Source organism: Histoplasma capsulatum, genomic scaffold, assembly GCF_000149585.1.
Source record: "Histoplasma capsulatum NAm1 scaffold_1 genomic scaffold, whole genome shotgun sequence".
Lineage (NCBI taxonomy): Eukaryota > Fungi > Ascomycota > Eurotiomycetes > Onygenales > Ajellomycetaceae > Histoplasma > Histoplasma mississippiense.
Genome location: NW_001813982.1, coordinates 825,454 through 844,940, shown reverse-complemented (window position 1 = coordinate 844,940; position 19,487 = coordinate 825,454). Strand labels below are relative to the sequence as shown.

Genomic DNA, 19,487 nt, shown 5'->3' with positions numbered 1-19,487 from the left:
ATGCAACTTCGTGCTAAGCTGATTAATGACTTTCCGTTGTTTTCTCTACCTTTTCTCCTACCAATGTCCCTATTACAAAACTACGATCGTACGAATCTAGTGCTGCAGACAAAGCATTTGCTACCTAATAACTCTTTATATAGCCAGTGAAATCTCGACGACATAATCCACAGCTCTCTGGCTCAGGAGAGAGACACCCTGGACAGAACCCTGTGTCCGCACAGGAGGGTTTTCCACTCTGAAGGGATGGTATAGCATATTGGGCATTGGCATCGATGCTCCAGCTCGATGACCTCAGCCTTAAGCCTGCGGATCTCCTCATTGTTCCCGATCAGCTCTGCACGGTGTTTGATTTCTAGCTCGGTGTTCCACTTCTTCAGGCGCTGCACTTCTTCTTGTAGGTCCCTTTCATGGAAATATCTTGAGCCTGGGTAAGTTTTTACCCATTGCTATTGCCATTAGTATTAACTTGTTCTAGGCCCTTGGATATGAAGCTCCAGCGACATTCGCGGACTCTGCTTCAAATATGGTGTGAATTTCTTGATTTGATGTCGCCTATCCTAATATCAGCAAAGGGCAAGTCCGGCTCGGCTGGGAGAAAGATCTTACCAGAACTACTTTCAGGTTGGGCATTGTGCGTTTCTCCAGCGGCTGTAATGTTGTGGATGCGGAGGAATTGAGGAGCGCTGGGCCATCAAACAGAGCCTCATACTCCGGGAGGCTATAGTCCACAAGGCGTCTCTTTCTCCGTAGCTCTCGCGGCGGGGACCGAGGTGCGTCCGTCTCTGCATCTGTATCGTCGTTGATGACGATGGTGCTGCGGGGTTCAGCTTCGGTAGAAGCCATGGCTGAACGCTCGTTGATGTTGGGTCGCCTTGGGGCCACGCAAACAGGAACCCTCGGTGAGTTTCTTGCGACGGTGGATGGAGAGTGGAAAAGGAATTGAGAGAAATATGGAGTTAGAGTGTGGGGAGAAGGCCATATATATACCCAACGGCCGAAGGAGAGGTCACGGGATTTTACCTCTCCGTTGACGTACAGCTTGCGTATCAGGATGGCGGAAAGGGGCGTTGATGCGGGATGTCGCTCCGGCTGTTATCCAGGACCGTTAGGAGTGAGAAGAATGATGGATCTGGAGGGGAAGGGAGCCCTCTATATATACCAAGAAATGGGGGGCAGTCACGAGGTGCTCGTCTCGGGTTCCAAGGTTGCTCTCCCCAGGCATTGAAGCACGGCGCAGCAGCCAACAATATCCGAGGGCGAAGTCTGAAAATAGAACTCATGCAGCAATGGCGTCCCTTCCACCGCTGTCGCATGCGGATCACCGTGGGGAGGGACAAGAGGGTAGGTATCATTCGGCTGTGGCTGCGTACAGTAGAAGAGGGGATCGCATGGCAGTGCGATGGACAGGCGGGCTCGGCTTCTCCGGTTTTATTCAAGGCCACCCTACCCTCACCTGCCTACCCAAGGGCCGTTAATGAACGGCTAGGAGAGGCCACCTTAAGGCCACACCTTATGGTCGATCACGATATCACTTTCATGTACATGGACATGGACTAGCATTACGTCTCACCCTCCGGGGTTGCAGATTCGGCTGTGACACCGGCGGATTCGGCCGTACGCATTCCCCTCTCTTGTTTCCGAAGCGTAGACACCCGCTGGCGCAGCGCCGATTCCGTCCTTTCTGGAAAACGCCTCTCTATCTCCGGCCAGGGTCGGCACTCCTCTATCATGCTCAGGAGCCGTGCGTCATCCTCGGGGAGCCATCGCCACAGCCTGTCTCTGTGGCCCTTTCTCCCCTCGCCGCGCTCACGCTGAGTTTTTCCAACCTTGTGAGGAGCCGAGCGACCGGTTGGCCGCACACACTCGTCTCCCCATATTGCCGGCGCTGAGTCGGGCATGCAACTCGCCAAAGCACCTTCAAACAGCCAGGAAAGGAACTGCAGACGCTCGTCGAGCTGTAGCGACAGGAAATGGGAGCGAAGGGCTGTGGAGGAACCTTCCATAGCCGATGCAGAGGCAACGCGAAGCCGCTTTGCGGCCGGTTCTTCTGGTTGCTGTGGCCCTCGCTTGCGTCTCCTGGACTGTTCGTCGCCGAGGAAGTCGTCGCTCGTGCCGTAGGAGCAAGGCACATCGACGTCAGTGCCGCAACGGGCGGGGTGAATCTGCCGATGATCCAGAACGTGAGTGTCATCATCTGTTTGAGAATTTCTATTCCAGCCGTCAGGCCTCTCTCGGGATCCTTGGTGATGGTTGGAGGCGTCACAGGACATAGACGGGGGAGGTTCAGGATATGGATAAACGGCCTTTGGGTTTGCAAGATCATCACCTTACTAGACAGGCTAGTGAAGTTCACTAATGTCCCAAGGCGCGTCGTCAGCAAGGATCGCTGGGTCAATGGGGATGTTGTCCTAGAGATCCGGGAGCCTGAAGAAAGCTTCTAGGCTACCATCTGAGCTGGTTATGCTCGGCGACGACGAATCAGCCCCTGTGGCGCCTCTCCCAAGGGGAGGCAGTTCGGTCGGCGTATCAGAGATATTATCTTGTACATCAAGGGCACGGGTGGGATGCGAATTCCGGGCGTGATGTGCCAGATCACAGAGAGACGATACGCCATGCCGGGAATTCTCCGAACTGGGTGGTGGTATGGACATCTCTCTTGGTTGAGAGGGGGAGTTCGACGGCGCGCACGGCTGAGTATTACCGCTGATAGGCACGCAAACTTCGGCCGGCGGCTTCGAAGGAAGGCCATGCTTGGGGGGCAGCAGGGTGTTGGGGGAGACATCACAACGCGGGGCTGGGGCTGGGGGAGGGGGAGGGGGAGGGGGTTTTCTGGATTCTGGGGTGCGAGAATTGGGGCATTTGCGCAGTGAGAATGACTTGGGGTGCCGCGGCGTCCATGGCGTCCACGGCTTGAAGTTGTTCGCATGAAACGCGAGGGCCATCTGGGTAGGAAAGAGTGGGAATTGGGCCTGAGGGGAAGAGCGTGCGCGGGCGAGAGAAACAGATCACCAAGCGCCAGTGATTTCGTAGGAGGCTCGGCCACCCTTTATAGTTGCTCTCATCGCAGAGGTTTCAGCTGCCTCACCATCTCCCACAGGGGAGGAAGCAACGGGCGAATCCCTCTGATCCCTGAATCTTCCCTGACACTGCTGACGCGTCCGTCCTCATCTGAAAGCCACCTGGAGGTCGATAACCGGTGCCCTGCACCAATCGCATATGGCTATCGCCACTTCCAACCCTGACATGTCGAGCATGCAATCCTGACGAAACCCCGCCTTGGTCGACCTGCAGGCGTACACCGATGCCAAAAAAGAAGTGCGGCAATTTTGCTATTGGCTGGGGAAAGGAAATGAGGCAGTCTGCCTTGGTGGGTCAAAGGGCGATGCAACCCTCCATCACTCAGGGCTCAGCAAGCACTCCGGCTCCAGGAGGCTCGCCCACCGGTCTTCCCCGTGGCCTCAATCGATCGTCGCCTGTTGCTTTTCCGCACAGATCTCCACGGACGAAACGCGCCCAAGACAACAAAGTGCGGGAGATACGGGGGAACAGATCGACCGGATAAAACCCAACCATAAAAAAAAAAAAAATTTAAAAATAAAAAAATAAAAATAAATAAAAAATTAAAATAAACCATTGGCAATCTGCGGTTCACAGTCGCCGATCGTACAACACGGCGAAGGCCATTGCCATTGCAACATGGCTGCAGATGTCCCAGCAGCCTAGACTCCAGATCAAGCGAAGTAACACCGCGAGGGGCGGCGTGGATGGCTCAGAAACCAATGAAGCAGCAGCCCGCGAGGTGGTCCGGGTAAGACGGCACCGGTTCCCCTGCAGGGAGGGAGGGGGCAGTGCATCCAGGCGCGAGCGAGCGAGCGAGCGAGAGAGAAAGAGAAAGAGGGAGAGGAAAGAAAGAGGAGGAGAGAGTGTGTGGTCGTTGCGAGGGCGCGGGACGGGTTTTTATAGATCGAGCAGCCGGCCGTTGAAGCGGCGAGAGGAGGGCGCAAAAGCGGCGAGAGGCGACGCCATCCCCGAAGCGGCAACGGTGCTGCCGCAACGGGCCTAGCGCAGCAAGCGGACCAATGACGACGGCGCGCGGCGGGCTCGGCGCCCCGCTAATCGGCGCAAAAGATACTTAGGAATTTCAATTTATTCTGTCTAATAAACTATCTGATATTTAATTATATCTTATTTAAAGCTTCTATATTAATTCTATAATATTACTACAATATTATTCATCGTTTTCATTCATATAAATTATTCTCTATTAATAGTTATAAATTACATAGAATTCATCTATACAAGTCATATACAGCTGCTTATATATTTCATTATGTTCATTTGAGGGATTAAATAGTGGGTTTTCAAGCTGGATAAGCGAGCGCAAGCAAGCGATTGCGGCTTGTATATATATATGTCCTCTTGAATATTGTAACATAAAGAAACAAAGTTAATTAATTAGTCAATGGGTCAGGGCTAGCATTCATCCTACCATCACACAGTTCGCAGCCGTTCAAACACGACTTTTTGCGACTGTTTGCCCTTACTTAGCCCCTTCGCCTTTCTCATCGTATATCTCCACTTGCCTAACTTCACCTTCACAATAAGCTACCTTGAAGCTGAAAGGAACCACTTAACAGAAAACATATAGTCGAGAACAAGCAAATTAAGTCGTTTGGGACAACAAGATAGCAGCATAATACGCCAAATAAACCCATACCGGTTCCATAAATCATTCATAAATGGATAAAAGTTATATAGTAATATAAGTAAGAAAATAGAAAAACAAGGAGCTCTCAAAACCCAACTTAGCGAAGTCAAGAGAAGGGAAAAAGTGACAATAGAGCTACAGGTAGTTAACAAGGGAGGTTGCAGAAAGGAGAAAAAATATATAGAAGAAAGAGAAAAGCAAGGTCATGAGTCCCAGTGAAGTCGCAATCACAATAATTACCTAATCCAATTCGAATCCAGGTAGAACAAAAAAAAAAAAAAATAAAGAGCAGAAAAAAATGAACAGGAAAGAAATGAAATTCATATCATGATATATCGTCACAAATCGCATTGTAAAGAGAAAAGCGGAGGCGACGACAAAAAATACAACAGCACAAGACGGCTGATCTAGAGATCGAGATGATAAACATTTACCGTGTATCGATCATTGTAGAGTAGACAGAGCAAACTAAAAACCCCAACCAAACCCTGCTCTCTACCCTAGTCTTAATCATCATATCATGACCGGCGTATCCAATCCAGCCCCCTCAACCTCCTCTCCCTACTTTTCTCGCGCCGTTTATCACGTTCGGATGCACGCGGTGTAGCTTCAGACTCGCCATCGGCCACGCGATGATCGACCAAACCAATACCAGCCGCAGCACCATATGTATCTGGCGCAAGAGTACTACGCGCCTTTCCTGGGTTAAATCCGCTCATCGTAAGTGAAGTCGCGGGGCGCGGTGTAACATCTTCACCAGGAGAATCGGCTGGGTTGGTGGTGACGACGGGAGTGCGCTGTTGTTCAGTGGTGTTGGGTGGGGTTGTTGTTGTAGCGGCGGACCCAGTGGTGATTTGTAGTGATGTTGAGACTAGGGGTGGGGTGGTAGATAGGGTTTGTGGGACCTGTGATGTAGTCGTGTGCAGGGGATGAGATTGAGAAGTGGGATCTGGTCGTTGCTCTCCCAGAGCATCGGAAGCCGCCTGCTCCGACTCTACATTTCTAGATTCTGAAGGCGGTGAATGTATTTGAGGGCGTGATTGAACAACAAAGGTGGTTCTCGTGGTGGCAAAAGGATCAGTAAATGCAGATGATTCCTCCTGCTCCCTATCCTCCAGCAAGGTTTCCAACCCATCATCCGCAATTTGTAGGTCAGCAAGAGTTTCCTCCACGGCGTTAACGCTCGGACCCGGTGCACCAACAACTAACGACTGTGTCGCCTCGCCACCTAGAGCGGTGCTTCCGGGAGTAATAGCAGTAGAGGCCGGAGCATCCACCCCAGCACAATTACCACTCAAAACCTCGCCAGCATCACTAACAACACTACCACGACTATTTGTCCGCATCATCTCCGTCCCCAATTTGGATCCAGAGCGCTTTCCCTTCTCCCGGGCACCCAGAGGACTCTTTAGCCGGCTCTGCGAATTGGAAATGCCGAGCTCCTCGTCCTCATCATCACCAGATTCAGCGCCTTCATACTTTCTCCGCCCATGTGATTCCCGCTTCGTGCGAATGTCTTCGACAGAAGGCTGATTGCGCTGGGTAACCACACCCATGCCTGCCGCGGGAGTTGTCATTGCCATGGAAAGAACCGTTGAGGGGGCGGATGCTGCATGGGGGACTGTTGGAATCTGGGGTGGCGAGGACATGATGATGGGAGCTGATCTTGGGATGTTGGGCTCATCAGAGATACCAAGACCACCACCACTGCCACCACACTGGGAATTTCCCCAATCATCCGTGGCCTGCCGGCTGATGATGACGGGCAATTCTTCCTGTTTCATGGACTCGACATCGCCAAAGTAGCTGCTGCCAATGGAATCTTCGCGGCTAGAGCCGCGGTAGGAACTTGTAGGGACAGCCACAAAACTGGATGACATGGAGCCTGGGCTGCCTTCTGGTGGCATCATTGAGGATGCCAAGCGGGAGCTAGCTGGTGCTAGAATGGGATGATGGGCTGTGAGGCTGAGCTGGTGATCTTTCGGCGGGGGTTTCCACTGGCAAAATTTGTGTAGGGTCTCAGTGAGTTTAGAAAGAGTTGGGGGCTTCTCGATAAGCGCATCGAAGTGGTGGGTTTCCGGAAGGTCTTTGAGGTAGCCGGTACAGCAGATGATAGGAGTATGTGTATTAACGCTCTTGGTATCGCGGATCATACGCGCCACGTCTGCGCCGTTGAGCTGTGGTAGTTTGAATTCCATCATGATGATGTCGAATTGGACTTCACTGAGCGCATAGCGCATGGCCTCCGATCCGTTGACAGCGGTGATTGTGCGGCATCGTAGCTTTTCAAACAACCTTTCCATAACTAGTTTCGAAACAGGATGATCCTCGCAGATCAGAACATCCAGGGGACGGAAATATGGGCCCTCAGCAAGATTTATCTGTGACATCCGTCGGGAACTCTGCCGTCGTCTCTGGACCTTCAGAAGAGCCTTGGCCTTGGTTCGTGGATCTTCATTATCAGACGATGAGGGTGAAATATCAAACAACTGGCTCCGGCGCTTATGGTGCCCAGGTGCAAAAGGCTCTTTAGACGGCGCAGCTTCGCTATCCTGAGAACCAATAGTCTGCGACCTCGATCGCGAATTCGGCGCACTACTCTGGCGCGGCTGCGAAGGACCACCCGACTTATCAGGAGAAGGCGTTGCCGGCTTCACATACTTAACAGGCGATGAGGTGGCAGAAGTCGACATCATCTTAAAACTGGTTGATAAACGTGGAGGTTCAGGATAACTCCCGGGCGGCAGTGATCCGCCGGACTGATGGGAAAATGACGAGGAACCGGATGTCTTCCTTCGTTCATGATGCTGGCCCGTACTAAACTGTACTAGGAGGGGTGATGAAGGCTGTGAAAGCCGACTGGGGGACGAAGAATTCGCCTGACTAAGACTAGACGGCGATCCTGGACGATTTGTAGCTTTGTTCTGCGACAAGGTCCTTTGCAACGGCATTGGTAATAGAGGACTCCCCTCCAGCGATGGACCAGAGCTGGACGCAGATGTATTCGTTGGGATTTGCCTTTGCTGTGCCTGCATGGCCTCCATTCGTAGTTTCTGAATGACATCCTTATTCGCCCGTTCCAACACAGGCAGGTTCTTGAAATTAAAATTACCGAAGTCATCCGCTAGAACAGGTTCGCTAAGTCGTCTACTTCGAGTATCGCGCACATGGGGTGGGATATGGAGCGGCATCAACCCGCGTTTCAGAGAATTCGCCTGCGTGCGAACTTTGTAAAGAGCATCGTGGGGTCTATCAGGATAATCCGGTCCTCCTGTAGCGGGGGGAGGAGAGAGCTGATCTTCCAATTCCTCCGTAAAAGATTGAAGTGTCGCGCCGCGGGCGTCGAAGTACTCCGTATCCTCCGGATTCTCCGGAGCGGGAACAAACTGCGCCTCATCCTCCAACAACGTATCCCAGTTGATATCCGCGAACCATGGATGAGCGCGAACTTCAGCACCCCCATTGAGGAATTTCTCAGATGCGTTCGAACCAAGTCGTTCCTCTGGATTAATCGTCATCAACTTATTCATGAGATCTTTTGCTTCGGGCGTCACCAGCTCATCAGCTTCTTCAGGCCAATTAATTCTACGATTGAGGATATTCTGAAAGACTTCGTCCGGGGTCGACGCGTTGAAGGGAGGATATCCGTAGAGGAATTCAAACAGTATACAACCAAGAGACCACCAATCGCTCATCTCATCCTGCCCAACACCATTAATAGTTTCCGGGGCAAGATAATCGGGAGTCCCGACGAAACATCGATTATGATCCTCCGGGTCGAAAAGGGCCATGGCGGGAGGCATCAAAGATTGCTGAGGCGGAGTACTATGCTGACCAGACACCGAGGATGTAGGATAGCTGGCACCCGTCTGTAAAGGGAACAGGTGCGGAGAATCGCTTCCTTCACTTTGAGTCTCTTCCTCGGCGAGGTGGCCCTGTGGTTGTGGAGGAGGGAATGACGGCTGTGGTTGAAATGACAAGGGATGCGGTGTATCGCCACCTTCATACAATGAAAACCCCCGAAACATCCCTGTCAAACTGTCACTACCGCCGCTATCACTTCGATGCCCGGAAGCTCGTCTCGACGTCTCCCGATTGAACGGCGGCTCCTTATTCAGGCTGAAATAAGATGGTTGGTTCATCAGCATAGGAACCTCGGGAGTCATCGAGGGCGTAGAGATTGGCGACTGAGTTGATGGAAAATCAAATGAGGCCGAACGCGACGAGGTCATTGACGTTGCGCGAGTAAAGGGTCCCGTCTTAAGTAAATCCGGTGCGGGCTCATTCGGGTTTTTGAGAATTCGCTTTTGACGGCCAACGAGTCCCATACGCGAAAGACCAAAATCAGTTAACTTCAAATGGCCCCGTTGGTCAATGAGGAGGTTATCCGGCTTTAGATCGCGGTGGACAATGCCCCTCTCATGAAGATGTTCAATGCCGAGAACCACCTCTGCAACATACTTCTTGGCCCAGTCTTCTGACAGGCCACCGAGAACTTTGACCAGAGATGCACAGTCGCCGCCGTTTAGGTATTCCATAACAAGGTACAAATAATCCTTGCTCGAGAAAGTCCAGTAGAGCTTCGCGACAAAATCACTCTCACCCTGCCACATCATGATCGCCCGTTCAGCCTTGACGTTTGTAACCTGATTCTTAACAACCATATCTGCCTTCTTCAGGACTTTAATTGCAAAGTACTCAGCAGTTGATTTCTTCTTAGACAGGTAGACACTGCCAAATGCGCCTTTGCTAATCGGCTTGATGATCTCGAAGTCTTTGATAGAAGGAGCAACCGCCCGTGGGGGTGGCGGATGACTTACAGAGCTAAGATGTGGTGAAACAGGAGTCTTCCCCAGGTCAGGAGAAGTGGCAGACGACAACCTACGATGATGGTGGGGAGGTGGTGGATAATATGGATGCGTATTTTGGGTAGCAAGCTCAGAGTTACTGAGCAGCGGCGACGTCATTGGCGATGTGAAGCTTTCGCCCATAGATAACCGCGGTTTGGACAATCGAAGCGGGGAATGTGGTGGATTTCGGGCGGGGGATTCTCTGCGTGGAGACATTGACATACCTGGTAATATAAGACTTTGACGTTTACGGTCCTTGGAGCTTGCGGTGCGACTTAATCCCCGTTCAGAAGATGGAGATTCGGTCCGTCGTGCCCCGGCGAAAACTGATGACAGTATGCTGCTATCGCTATCCCCCGCGTCACTTTCAGCAAGTAACGAGCCTCTCTTAGATTGCTGCGACTGGCTTAACAAACCGCCAACACTCCTATGCGAACGGGGCGTTGGGCACTCCATTGGACTACTGGAGCGGGTCGAGACAGCGACAGACGAAGGTTGTGGTCTCTCCGACTGGGAAGCAGAGTGTAATAGAGGTTCTGAGCCGACTCGTAACGTAGTAGTTATTGCAGACGGAGCAGGCAACGAGGATGGCCGGGAAGACAAGTTGGACGCGGCATCGAGGACCTGAGACCGTGCTGAGCATTTTCCGTCATCCTGCAAATCTCCCACAACGCTATGGCATGAACCCGATGAATCGCTTAGTTCCCCAGCAGTAATGCGCTCCGCTTTACTCATCGCTGCAGCAACACACTCCTCAACGAGAACTGTAAATTCGACGCGAATACGCTCACTATATTCTACAATCTGACGATGGCGAAACACAGCATCCACCTTGGCACGGGCAAAACGCTCAGTGTCCGCGGAGAGCGCGGCCAAACCCTGTTCTTGATCAAGAGTATTGCTACTGGGAGATTGCCACTGCAAAACCTGTGATATCCGAGATTCTGACTGGGGAGATTGTGTTCGAATTTCCTCACCGACCTCGGTTCGCGCTTCTTTAAGTGCTGGGGTATTAATTTCCAGGGCGGTATCACAAAGATCCAAAATCAATTCCACGATGCGCGCAAGCGGTCGTCGAACAGCAAAAGAAGAGCGTGTGCGAACATGCCCTCGACCTGACGTTGATGGATCACGTGAGAGAGGTGGTGTTCCTGAAGAGGATGACGAGCCCGAAGTCAAGCCCGAGGAAGGTATGGAGGGTCCAATGGGTAAATTCTTATACTCTGCTTTGGGCCCTGAGAAGGGGCTCGAGTCTACCGAAGCTGACCTGCTTTTGCGAGCTTCTAAGGCATCCAAGACCTTAACGATGGAATGGCGATGTTCATTCAAATTGTCCTGCGCCATCTGGACCTCCATCTCCGCCCCATGCTCTTGCAAACATAGCTCTGAATGTTTCTCGAACCACCAAGAAGGGATTTGGCGTTCGCAGATTCGACATAGCACTTGCGGGAGAAAAGGTACATGGGAGGGATCTCGAGATCCAGCTTCCGCGAGAGCGGTCAGGTAATTGGCAAGTACTTCTGCGCCAACGCCGAGTGACTCGACGAGGAGTGGGGGAAGATCGATTGTAACTTCCCGCGGCTGGGTAGATGGACGAAGCATCCACATAGTCTAGATAGCATCAGCAACCTGGTTATTGCAACACTCCCAAGCCTAATAGAAGATGAAACAACAGAATACTTACATGACTCTCTGTGCTAGGGGATCGGTCAAAAACCATAATCCCCTGGCCCTCGAGGTTCAAAATATGGTCGTCTTCATCGCTCTCACTTTTTGTCTCTTTCTCCTGGGCCTGAACAACATCAGTCAATTCCTCTTGCTCTTTCTCTTGCCCATGTGCTTCGGCTTCCCCTCCCGCTCCTCCTTTTCCTCTGCCTCCCCTTTCACCCTCATCACCCGCCCATTCACTTACACCCTCCGCCTCCCCGGTCTCCCGCCTGAGGAATGACGCCGGCCCAGTCCTCACCGCAAACCTAACAATATGACTCTTCGAATCATCAATCTTCATCCTCTCAATCGCATGCTCAAAAGCCTTTTTATTATCCAGCAGAAGCTCTGAAATCAACGAACCCTCAACATCCTCGACGTTCGTGCCCACCACTTCCTTCCACGACGGGCTAACCCACCTAATGCGCCCATCCAGATCGAGATCGACGATGACATTCAGTGTCTGCTCGGCGGCTTCCTTGAGGTCTTGGCGTTCTTCGCGGATATTTTCGCTGATCGTGCGCGACATTGGTTGCGGAGAGGGACTGCCACTACTGGTATCGCGAGCTTCCTGACGGAGAGCATTGACGGCCGGGGGCGCGAGGAAGCGATAGGCGTTGGGAGAGGGGTTTGCAGTTTTTTCGGGCCCATTGTCAGCCATTGTGGACCAAAATAGACTATATATGGCAAGGGGGCCTGTTGTTGTAACTTTTCAATTCCTTGTGAATAAGGGGTAGTATTGGGAGCTATCAGTCATTCGTATAGATGAAGTACAATTCTTTCGTCAGGGTAGGTAGATTGTTGGTGTGTCGCGCGGGGCGGGGTGGTTATGCCGCTGTGTCTCTGCGGGGACACACGGAGGAGGGGTGAGTGGATGGCCCAACGGAAATGAGATAGGTATTAAGTTAGGCAGATAGGAAATGATGGAATCACAGCAAGAGAGGACTGCCTCTGACCAGGCCGGCTAAAGCGGTGCCCGGAAGCAGCGTTATAGCCTCATCCGTGTGCATCAACTATCCATGACAAGCATTGAGCCCAGGGCTGACGGAGCAGGAAAACACTGTATAACGGAAAAGAAGGTCGCAAGCAAAATGGGCGTAGAATCGTTTGATGTTTCGTTGCCAGCTGTGAAATATGGATAGGCCAAGTTAATCGAAGGTTTTGAAGGGTACCCGGTAAATGGGTGGATCGAGGGATCTGATCGATCGGGTTACAGATATGATCTCAGCAGCTAGCAAACGAAGGGGTTTGCTGAGGGAACGCTGCCTTTTCTTTTCTCCTCACTTGTGCCTCTTAATGTCTCAATTCTCGCTGATATGTCTCCTACGCATAGGATTGTTCTTCGAATTCCTCGTCGTCTCTGGATCCCTTGCTCGTTGTTAGACGAAGTCGAGCAGTGTCGCTCCCCCTCTGAATGAAACAGAAGAGGTCACAAGGCGATGGATGGTGCTAAGTCCATCCACCTAACGGTCGAGATTCCTGCAGGTTATCTGTAGGTTTATGTGTAGGTCCCGCCTGTAGCCAGGTAACTTATTGGAATAATGCCCACGGCAGATCAGTAGAGGCGAAGGATGGCTGAGTAGGACGCGGGGAAGCACAATGAAACGAAACTAGTCGGGGAACACTGTCTCAACAAATATAAGGTAAATAGATATACAACGAAGTAGTTAAGAGGAAGACATAACGACCAGCATATCTGAACCACAGCACTCGAGCGCAGACACAGTCAACTGAATGTGCGAGATTAAGGAGCAGGACAAGGTGTACGGTATTGTATCCGCTGGTGTTGTTCCAGGCAGCACAACACAAAGCACTGCCAAGAAACGGTACGCGGTGTGTAAGATTGGTAACGCCGAATTGTCGTGGAAATAAGGAGTGCTAACTGAGTCTTAGAGTGTATAAATCATGCAAGAAACAAGCATGCTTTGCTCGCTCTGGATCATTAAATTCAGTTGTATAATATATTTAACAATAGAGGAGCTGTATTCCATTGATCTCTTTCATATCAATGTTGTTTATATACCCTCAATTTCCATAGAAAGTAGCGGTAAATAAGTAGTCAGGGGAATACAACCAACTATAGCTATAGAATTTACGGAGTACTTGATCATCTAATTTAGAAAAAAATTCACAGTAAAAGAAAAGTTCAATGAGAAGAATAAGAATAAAAAGTAAAAAATAAATAAAATTACAAAGTAAAATTAAAGACAAGAGAAAGGGAGAGAAAATCCTACAAATCCTTCTTCGACTCAGACGCCTGCTCCCTCTCCAACACCGTCCCCACAGACCTAACCACGCCCTCCTCCAACGGTACAACAGGAATATACCCAAGCCGCCTCTTCGCCTTCTCACACGAATAATACCGCGTCATACACGAGAACCGCACCTCCCTCCTCGACATCCGCGGCTTTTTCCCAAACAGCCCAAACATCATCTCCAACAATCCCCCAACAACTGTTAGAGCCCCTTCCGGCAGCGCAATCGCCTTCTCAGGTTCAACTATCTTGCCCATCAGCGCCCAGACGCTCCGCGCCATATCCCAGAAGTACACGGGGCTGTCGTTGGTGATGTTGAACGCCTCTCCGTCGACGCGTTCGTGGTCCAGCGGTGATGCGGCCCCGGATTCTAGACGTTTAAAGGTGGCCAGGAGGTATTGGGCTGCGAGCATGTGACCGTAAGCGACGTTGCCTGCATAGGTAAAATCGAAAAGGTTGTCATTGTTGCCGAGCTGGAATCGGAGGACGAATGGAGAGGATTTGCGGGCATGGTCGGTCAGGCCTTTGGTGAGGGTCGTGTCGCGCTCACCGTAGATACCGGCGGGCCGGATGGCGGTGGTCAGCATTCCTGTTGGGGAGGCTTTGTTGAAGTTCAGGACTAGAGTTTCGGCTTGGGCCTGGAACAAAATAATATGTTTTAGAGTTGAAATCGATATTCATATCGTACTAAAGAGAGTGGAAAGGGGGATATAAAAAATGAAAACGAAAGAACTCAAGACCCACCTTCGTCTCTGTGTAATACTCATACTGCAACTTCCCCGTGATCAACGGCCATTTCTCATCCGCCCGAATCAAATCGCTATGGCAATCATGTACCACAGACGACGAGCTTGTATACACAAATGCCTTACACACGCCGCCCCATTCACCCTTCAAACCCCCCGCAACCTCCAGCAAATTCCTCGTCCCATCCACGTTGATGCGATACAACAATTCCGGCATCGACTGCATTGGCGGCGGAGAGACAGTATGGATCACAACATCCGGCTTCACCTTCCGAAACACCTCGAGCAGCTGCTCGACGGACATGATGTCAGCCTCATAGTAATCTGCGCCGGGGTAGCGGTTGTGCACCGTGCGCAAGTCGAGGACGGAAACTTTAGTGTTTTTGTAGGTTGGGTAGCGGTTGGAGAGCGGAGGGACGGCGAAGCGGGTGTCTGGCTCGCCATTGGTTTTGCGGACCCGGCTTGGGATCATTCGATCCTGTGTGCTGTCACTGTTGCTGCTGGCGTTGGCCTCGGAAGGAAAATTGAGGAGCTGATCGACAATGTGACTGCCCAAGAAGCCGCAGCCGCCTGTTACGAGGACGGAGCCCAGCTCAAGAGTATTCAGGGTGGCCATGGCTGGCTATCTTCTTTCCTTTCTTTTCTCCTGATTCAATCCTGGAAAATTCAGGGGACGAGACGCCCAGCGGGTGGGGAAATGGCTGGGGCCACACCAGAGCTGAATTATGTGAGATATGTTCAATGCTATAGATGATGCATTTGGATATACGGTATAACAAAAAAGAAGGAAAGTAGGAGGTTCAACGGGTTAGAATTGTTGGATATTAAACATGTGCTGAAGGAGCTCGGTGCAGGTGGAAAGATCCCGTCAGAGGGCGGTGTAATTTTGGTAATCCGAGACACAAGAGTTTCGTTGGGGGATATAAACAAGCTTCCATTAAAAACCACTAGTAAACTAAGGAACCATTGGTGCCAGAAGTGCCAGAAAACAAACACAAAAGAAAATATCATAGAAAGACAACATGTAAAGAAAAGTCGCTTCTGTGAGAATAAAATAAGAGAAGTCCCATTACCAAAACGCATCCCATATTAGAAACAAAGAAAAGAAAAGTGCAAAAAAAAAAAAAAAAAAAAAAGAGAGAGAGAGAGAGAAATCCTGCTACATAGTTATTAAAACCTAAACGAGTTCAAGCCTGAAATATGCGAGGGAATACACTGTCTCTGCGAAAAATGAGGGCGAGCAAAAGGGGGGATCTCTACTATGAAACCAATTCAGGAAAAAGAGACTTGTCTAACCTGGCGGCCACCAGCAGCTCGAGCTATGTACTTCAGCACTCCCTATTAATCAATTACAAATCTTTTAGCACTAATGTCGGAACCATACGACACAAGATATTCGGAGAAAGCAAAATAAACAGCAAAATAAGAAAATAAAGGAACTCACTCAACGCTCAGCTGCACAGATCTCCTTAGCAGCCGATTGTACTTCTTCTTATCATCCGCAGAACCCCAGAATAACTTCGACGCCTCTGGATTCACAGTCGTACGCGGGTCATAGGGCGGGGACTCATCCTCCAGGGCCTCCACAATGGCCTCGACATGCGACTTCATCTCCTCCAACTTCTTCGGGAAATAGCACAACACCCCATCCTTGGAAATACGATTATGGAAGAGTGGCGTCTTAACAACAACCCGCGGCTGTTCATCAGGGAACTTGGGACTCAGGCAGATTCGGATCTGGAAAATTCCACCGTCCAGCTGCGTCATGGGTTTTCCAAAGAAAGTCACGTTCCAGAGGAACGGATTCCCATTCTCGAGGCCCAGGTCGATCATGAAGTTTTTCCTATTCTTGAGATCCTCAACGATCTGCTCATACTGGCGCTGGAGGTTGACTGCAATTCTAGTCTCCTTGACTTTCGCTTTCATGCCCTCCGCGGCCCAACCCTCCGTTTCATTTGTGATCGTCTCTTTGATAAATATCAGGCGTTTCCGAAGGTCTGGATAGTAGAAACGGCCATCCATGGAGTTGCCAGGGTTTTCAAAGGGCATCTTTTTGAATATCTGCGATGGCGTGACTTCGGGCTCTGCAGCGTCAATTGCGACAATGTAGGATTCGAAGTACCAGAGAAATCTGCGTTTGAGGAGATCTTCGAAAGGATCAAAAGCTGAGCGGTCATCTTCTCCAGTCAGGCGGTCCTCTTCTTCTTCCTCATCATCAACAAACCCAGGAGGGCATGGGGGGAAAATCGTTCCATCCGATTGAATACCAAGAAACTCTTCAAGTCGTTGGATAACTGAAATGCGCAGAGTCTCGTGGCGAATCTAGATAAGATAAACCGTTAGATAATTAGAGCATAATGGCTTGTTCTGCGCGTATCGCTGTGCAGTTACCTTGGCAACATAATGAGCCATGTTTTGTTTGTCCCGATCAGAGCCGGCGTTCTCAAAGCCAGGTTCGTTCTCATAGGGGTTAGAGGACATCAAACTTTGGATGGAAATAAGGACAGATTCCAAGCCTTGGGCCGAAGACCATTGCTCTCCACTCTCACCGCGCCAAGTCCTTTGTTCAGATTCAGTAAAATTGCTTCAACAAAAACAACGGCTTTATGAAGCAGAACATTACCCTAGTATAGACCTATAATAGATAGATAACTCCCTTCGTCAGTCAAGCACAAAACAGAGTATATAAAAGATTTCGATTCAATGAGATAGTTATTACTAACAAGCAAACCTTCCCAGAAGCGTAGATGTTTGGGTTGTAGCGGCATCTGCCGCCATTTGTGGTTGTAGCATGAACCGTTGGTGGAGTTCCAGGGTAATCTAGATCACAATACGAAAAAAAAAGCTACCTCAGTATTTGACAGGCATCATGTGTATGCACAAACACGCAGAAAGATGAAATTCAACTCGAACCTTCAGGGAACCTGATCGAGAACTGCAGGCGATCTGTCAGCAACTTCCAAGGTTGGTTCCGTATGTAATCAAATGGATGTATGGATATTGGGCTACAAGGCACATGTACAAACCTCGAAAAAACCAAACTCATATGGAGTTTCAGGGGGTCCAACGATCAGGGCCTTGATGCTACGTATATCTGCTTCCTTGCAGGCTACCGCAAGAGCTGTAATGGATAGCACACGTGTAAGTATTTTTTGAAACAATTCGAGTGAGTACAGCGTTGTGGAGACCATAAAGCATCACCATCACTACACGGTCTAAAATAAAGTAAAACAAAGTGAACATGAGACTTACACAAGTCCGTGCCATGCTGGATCTGACTGATTTCCTAATCATATCATCAAGCCCGTTAGAGATCCGAAAAACCCGAGCCATGCAGGACCCGTCCAACCATGAAAGGAGCGGGAGGGATGTTTCATACACGGCCAATGCGTAAAATCGCTTGGTTAGACATTTTTTTCAATTGTTTTTCAATTTTTTTTTTTTTTTTTTTTTTTTTTTTTTTTTTGTTTGCTGCGAGAGCAACTTGACTGCTTACAACGGGAGGACCCCGCAGCAGAGACCTCCTAGCGGAGGGAAGAAGAAACCGAAGTAAAGTAGAAAGATGTGCTCCAGCTAAGGTTAGGGAATAAGCAAGGTGTGGCGGAGAGTTGAGTTGTTTTTATGATATCTTGCGTTCGTTTTCTTGGATGTTTCCAGGGCGAAAGTCCAAGATTGGAATAATGAACACACAAATCAAAACACAGTGAAGAATATGTTTGGGTGATACAAGAGAGGGCCGACAGGCTCTGATTGTAGCCGGACAGAGGCCTGGTAAATCCCTCTCTAGATCTCTGTGTCAGGAGAGACAACAGATATAGCACAAAGCTCAAGTTGAAGTTTTCATCCAGCAGGGACAAGACAAACAAGGCAGTCTGGTTTCTTTGTGAACTTCCAATTTCAAGGAAGAGAGAGTATGTGAGAGGACAGCACAAATAAATAGGTGAGGTTTGATAGAAGATCACAGAGTGAAAAGAACGAGTGACATTAAAAATTTCTTTCCTTTTGTTTCGCTCTTTCTTTCCTTCCGGGCTAGCCAGTTGGCTGTCCAGGTTCTGTCTTCGATTGCCAGCCTATCCCGTTTTCAGCAGGGAGCGCTACGGCTGGAGCCTGTCGGGTCGTCGCAGATGGGGAGAAACCAGGCAAGCAGTGTGAGTAGACACCGAATGGAAAAACAGCCTTGACGGAGCCTAAACTAAGCCAGAGAAGCCGATCCTGAAGGAGCGGGTCATCCGATGGCTCAACCATTTATGTGCAAATATGACGGCAAAGATGCGGCCTCACTTGGGGAGCCTCATCCTTTGCTTTTGCCTTGCCCAATGCCGCCCTCGCGCGGAAAGTCGTCTGAGGCTTATATTGATTCGGCCCGACGATGGATGATACGACTATCATCATCCTTACTCTCGAGTTCCGCGTTCATACCTTTACAAACATTGTTACTCGACATGCGGACGTGCTTGCTGGAAAGCTTCCAAAGTCCTTTATTATCTTATCTGAATCACCCAACGTGCCACTACAGCTGATGTACCCCGCGATGGGAGTGCGCCGCAACCGCCAATCCAACCAGTCCGGCACAAAACACATTGTATACACATAGTTGTGTGAATACCCGTCCTCTCAACATTGCCGCGGATTAATCCAACTCATAGGAAATGCACCCAGCTGAATTCCGGGTTTAAATTTGTTGGTCTTAGTTGTCACCCCCAGTGCTGTCCACGCTTTATTCGGTGGTCAATTTTGACAAGATACCTAAATTGCTCAACCCTACCTCTGAGCCATCAAATCACCGGTCCTATAGCTCAGTTGGTTAAAGCGTGCTGTTATAACGCGAAGGTCGCGAGTCCGCGCCTTGGTTGGGGGGAGACAAAATTCTTCTTTTTTTATTTTTTCTCCGTTGAGATTTTATTCCCCCTGGGCAGGGTTGGTGCGAAGACACAACAACTCATCATTCTTGAAGACTACTCCCCCTAACAATTCTCGCCAAGCCAAACGCATCCATTCTTTAGTTCCCTACACCATCCATGAAAAAAGGAAATTCGAATCGAGAACCCAGCCGCTGTCATGTCGGGCGGTCTAGACCTGTTCGTTGCCTGCCCTTCGGCTCCCGGATCCTAAGTCCAGCGCTATTTTCTCTTCTCGCTACCCCCGACCGGCATCAAAACATTCCAGCGCTCCATAAAACACTCTCATTGCCAATATCAAAAACCTTGTCCTTGAAAAC

General features: G+C 50.1%; 5 protein-coding genes across 5 annotated transcripts; 1 reads left to right on the top strand and 4 right to left on the bottom strand.

The window, feature by feature from the left end:
- Positions 1-182: 182 nt before the first annotated feature.
- Positions 183-2,273, bottom strand: HCAG_00260 (predicted protein; the record flags this gene model as incomplete). The annotated part of the gene is made up of 4 exons (XM_001543164.1): positions 183-449; positions 610-1,092; positions 1,374-1,456; positions 1,574-2,273. The coding sequence occupies 4 exons, from the start codon at positions 2,271-2,273 to the stop codon at positions 183-185; spliced, it is 1,533 nt and encodes a 510-aa protein (XP_001543214.1).
- Positions 2,274-2,615: 342 nt separating this feature from the next.
- Positions 2,616-4,066, top strand: HCAG_00259 (predicted protein; the record flags this gene model as incomplete). Its single annotated transcript, XM_001543163.1, has 3 exons — positions 2,616-2,869; positions 3,295-3,360; positions 3,658-4,066. 3 exons carry the CDS (start codon positions 2,616-2,618, stop codon positions 4,064-4,066), a joined length of 729 nt encoding a protein of 242 aa, XP_001543213.1.
- Positions 4,067-5,229: 1,163 nt separating this feature from the next.
- On the bottom strand, positions 5,230-11,929 carry HCAG_00258 (conserved hypothetical protein; the record flags this gene model as incomplete). The annotated part of the gene is made up of 3 exons (XM_001543162.1): positions 5,230-11,172; positions 11,246-11,353; positions 11,474-11,929. The coding sequence occupies 3 exons, from the start codon at positions 11,927-11,929 to the stop codon at positions 5,230-5,232; spliced, it is 6,507 nt and encodes a 2,168-aa protein (XP_001543212.1).
- A 1,569-nt stretch (positions 11,930-13,498) lies between these two features.
- HCAG_00257 (conserved hypothetical protein) lies at positions 13,499-14,885 on the bottom strand (the record flags this gene model as incomplete). The annotated part of the gene is made up of 2 exons (XM_001543161.1): positions 13,499-14,161; positions 14,268-14,885. 2 exons carry the CDS (start codon positions 14,883-14,885, stop codon positions 13,499-13,501), a joined length of 1,281 nt encoding a protein of 426 aa, XP_001543211.1.
- Positions 14,886-15,597: 712 nt separating this feature from the next.
- HCAG_00256 (conserved hypothetical protein) lies at positions 15,598-17,681 on the bottom strand (the record flags this gene model as incomplete). Its single annotated transcript, XM_001543160.1, has 7 exons — positions 15,598-15,607; positions 15,714-16,591; positions 16,661-16,829; positions 17,001-17,089; positions 17,296-17,390; positions 17,522-17,555; positions 17,649-17,681. 7 exons carry the CDS (start codon positions 17,679-17,681, stop codon positions 15,598-15,600), a joined length of 1,308 nt encoding a protein of 435 aa, XP_001543210.1.
- Between the last annotated feature and the right edge of the window lie 1,806 nt (positions 17,682-19,487).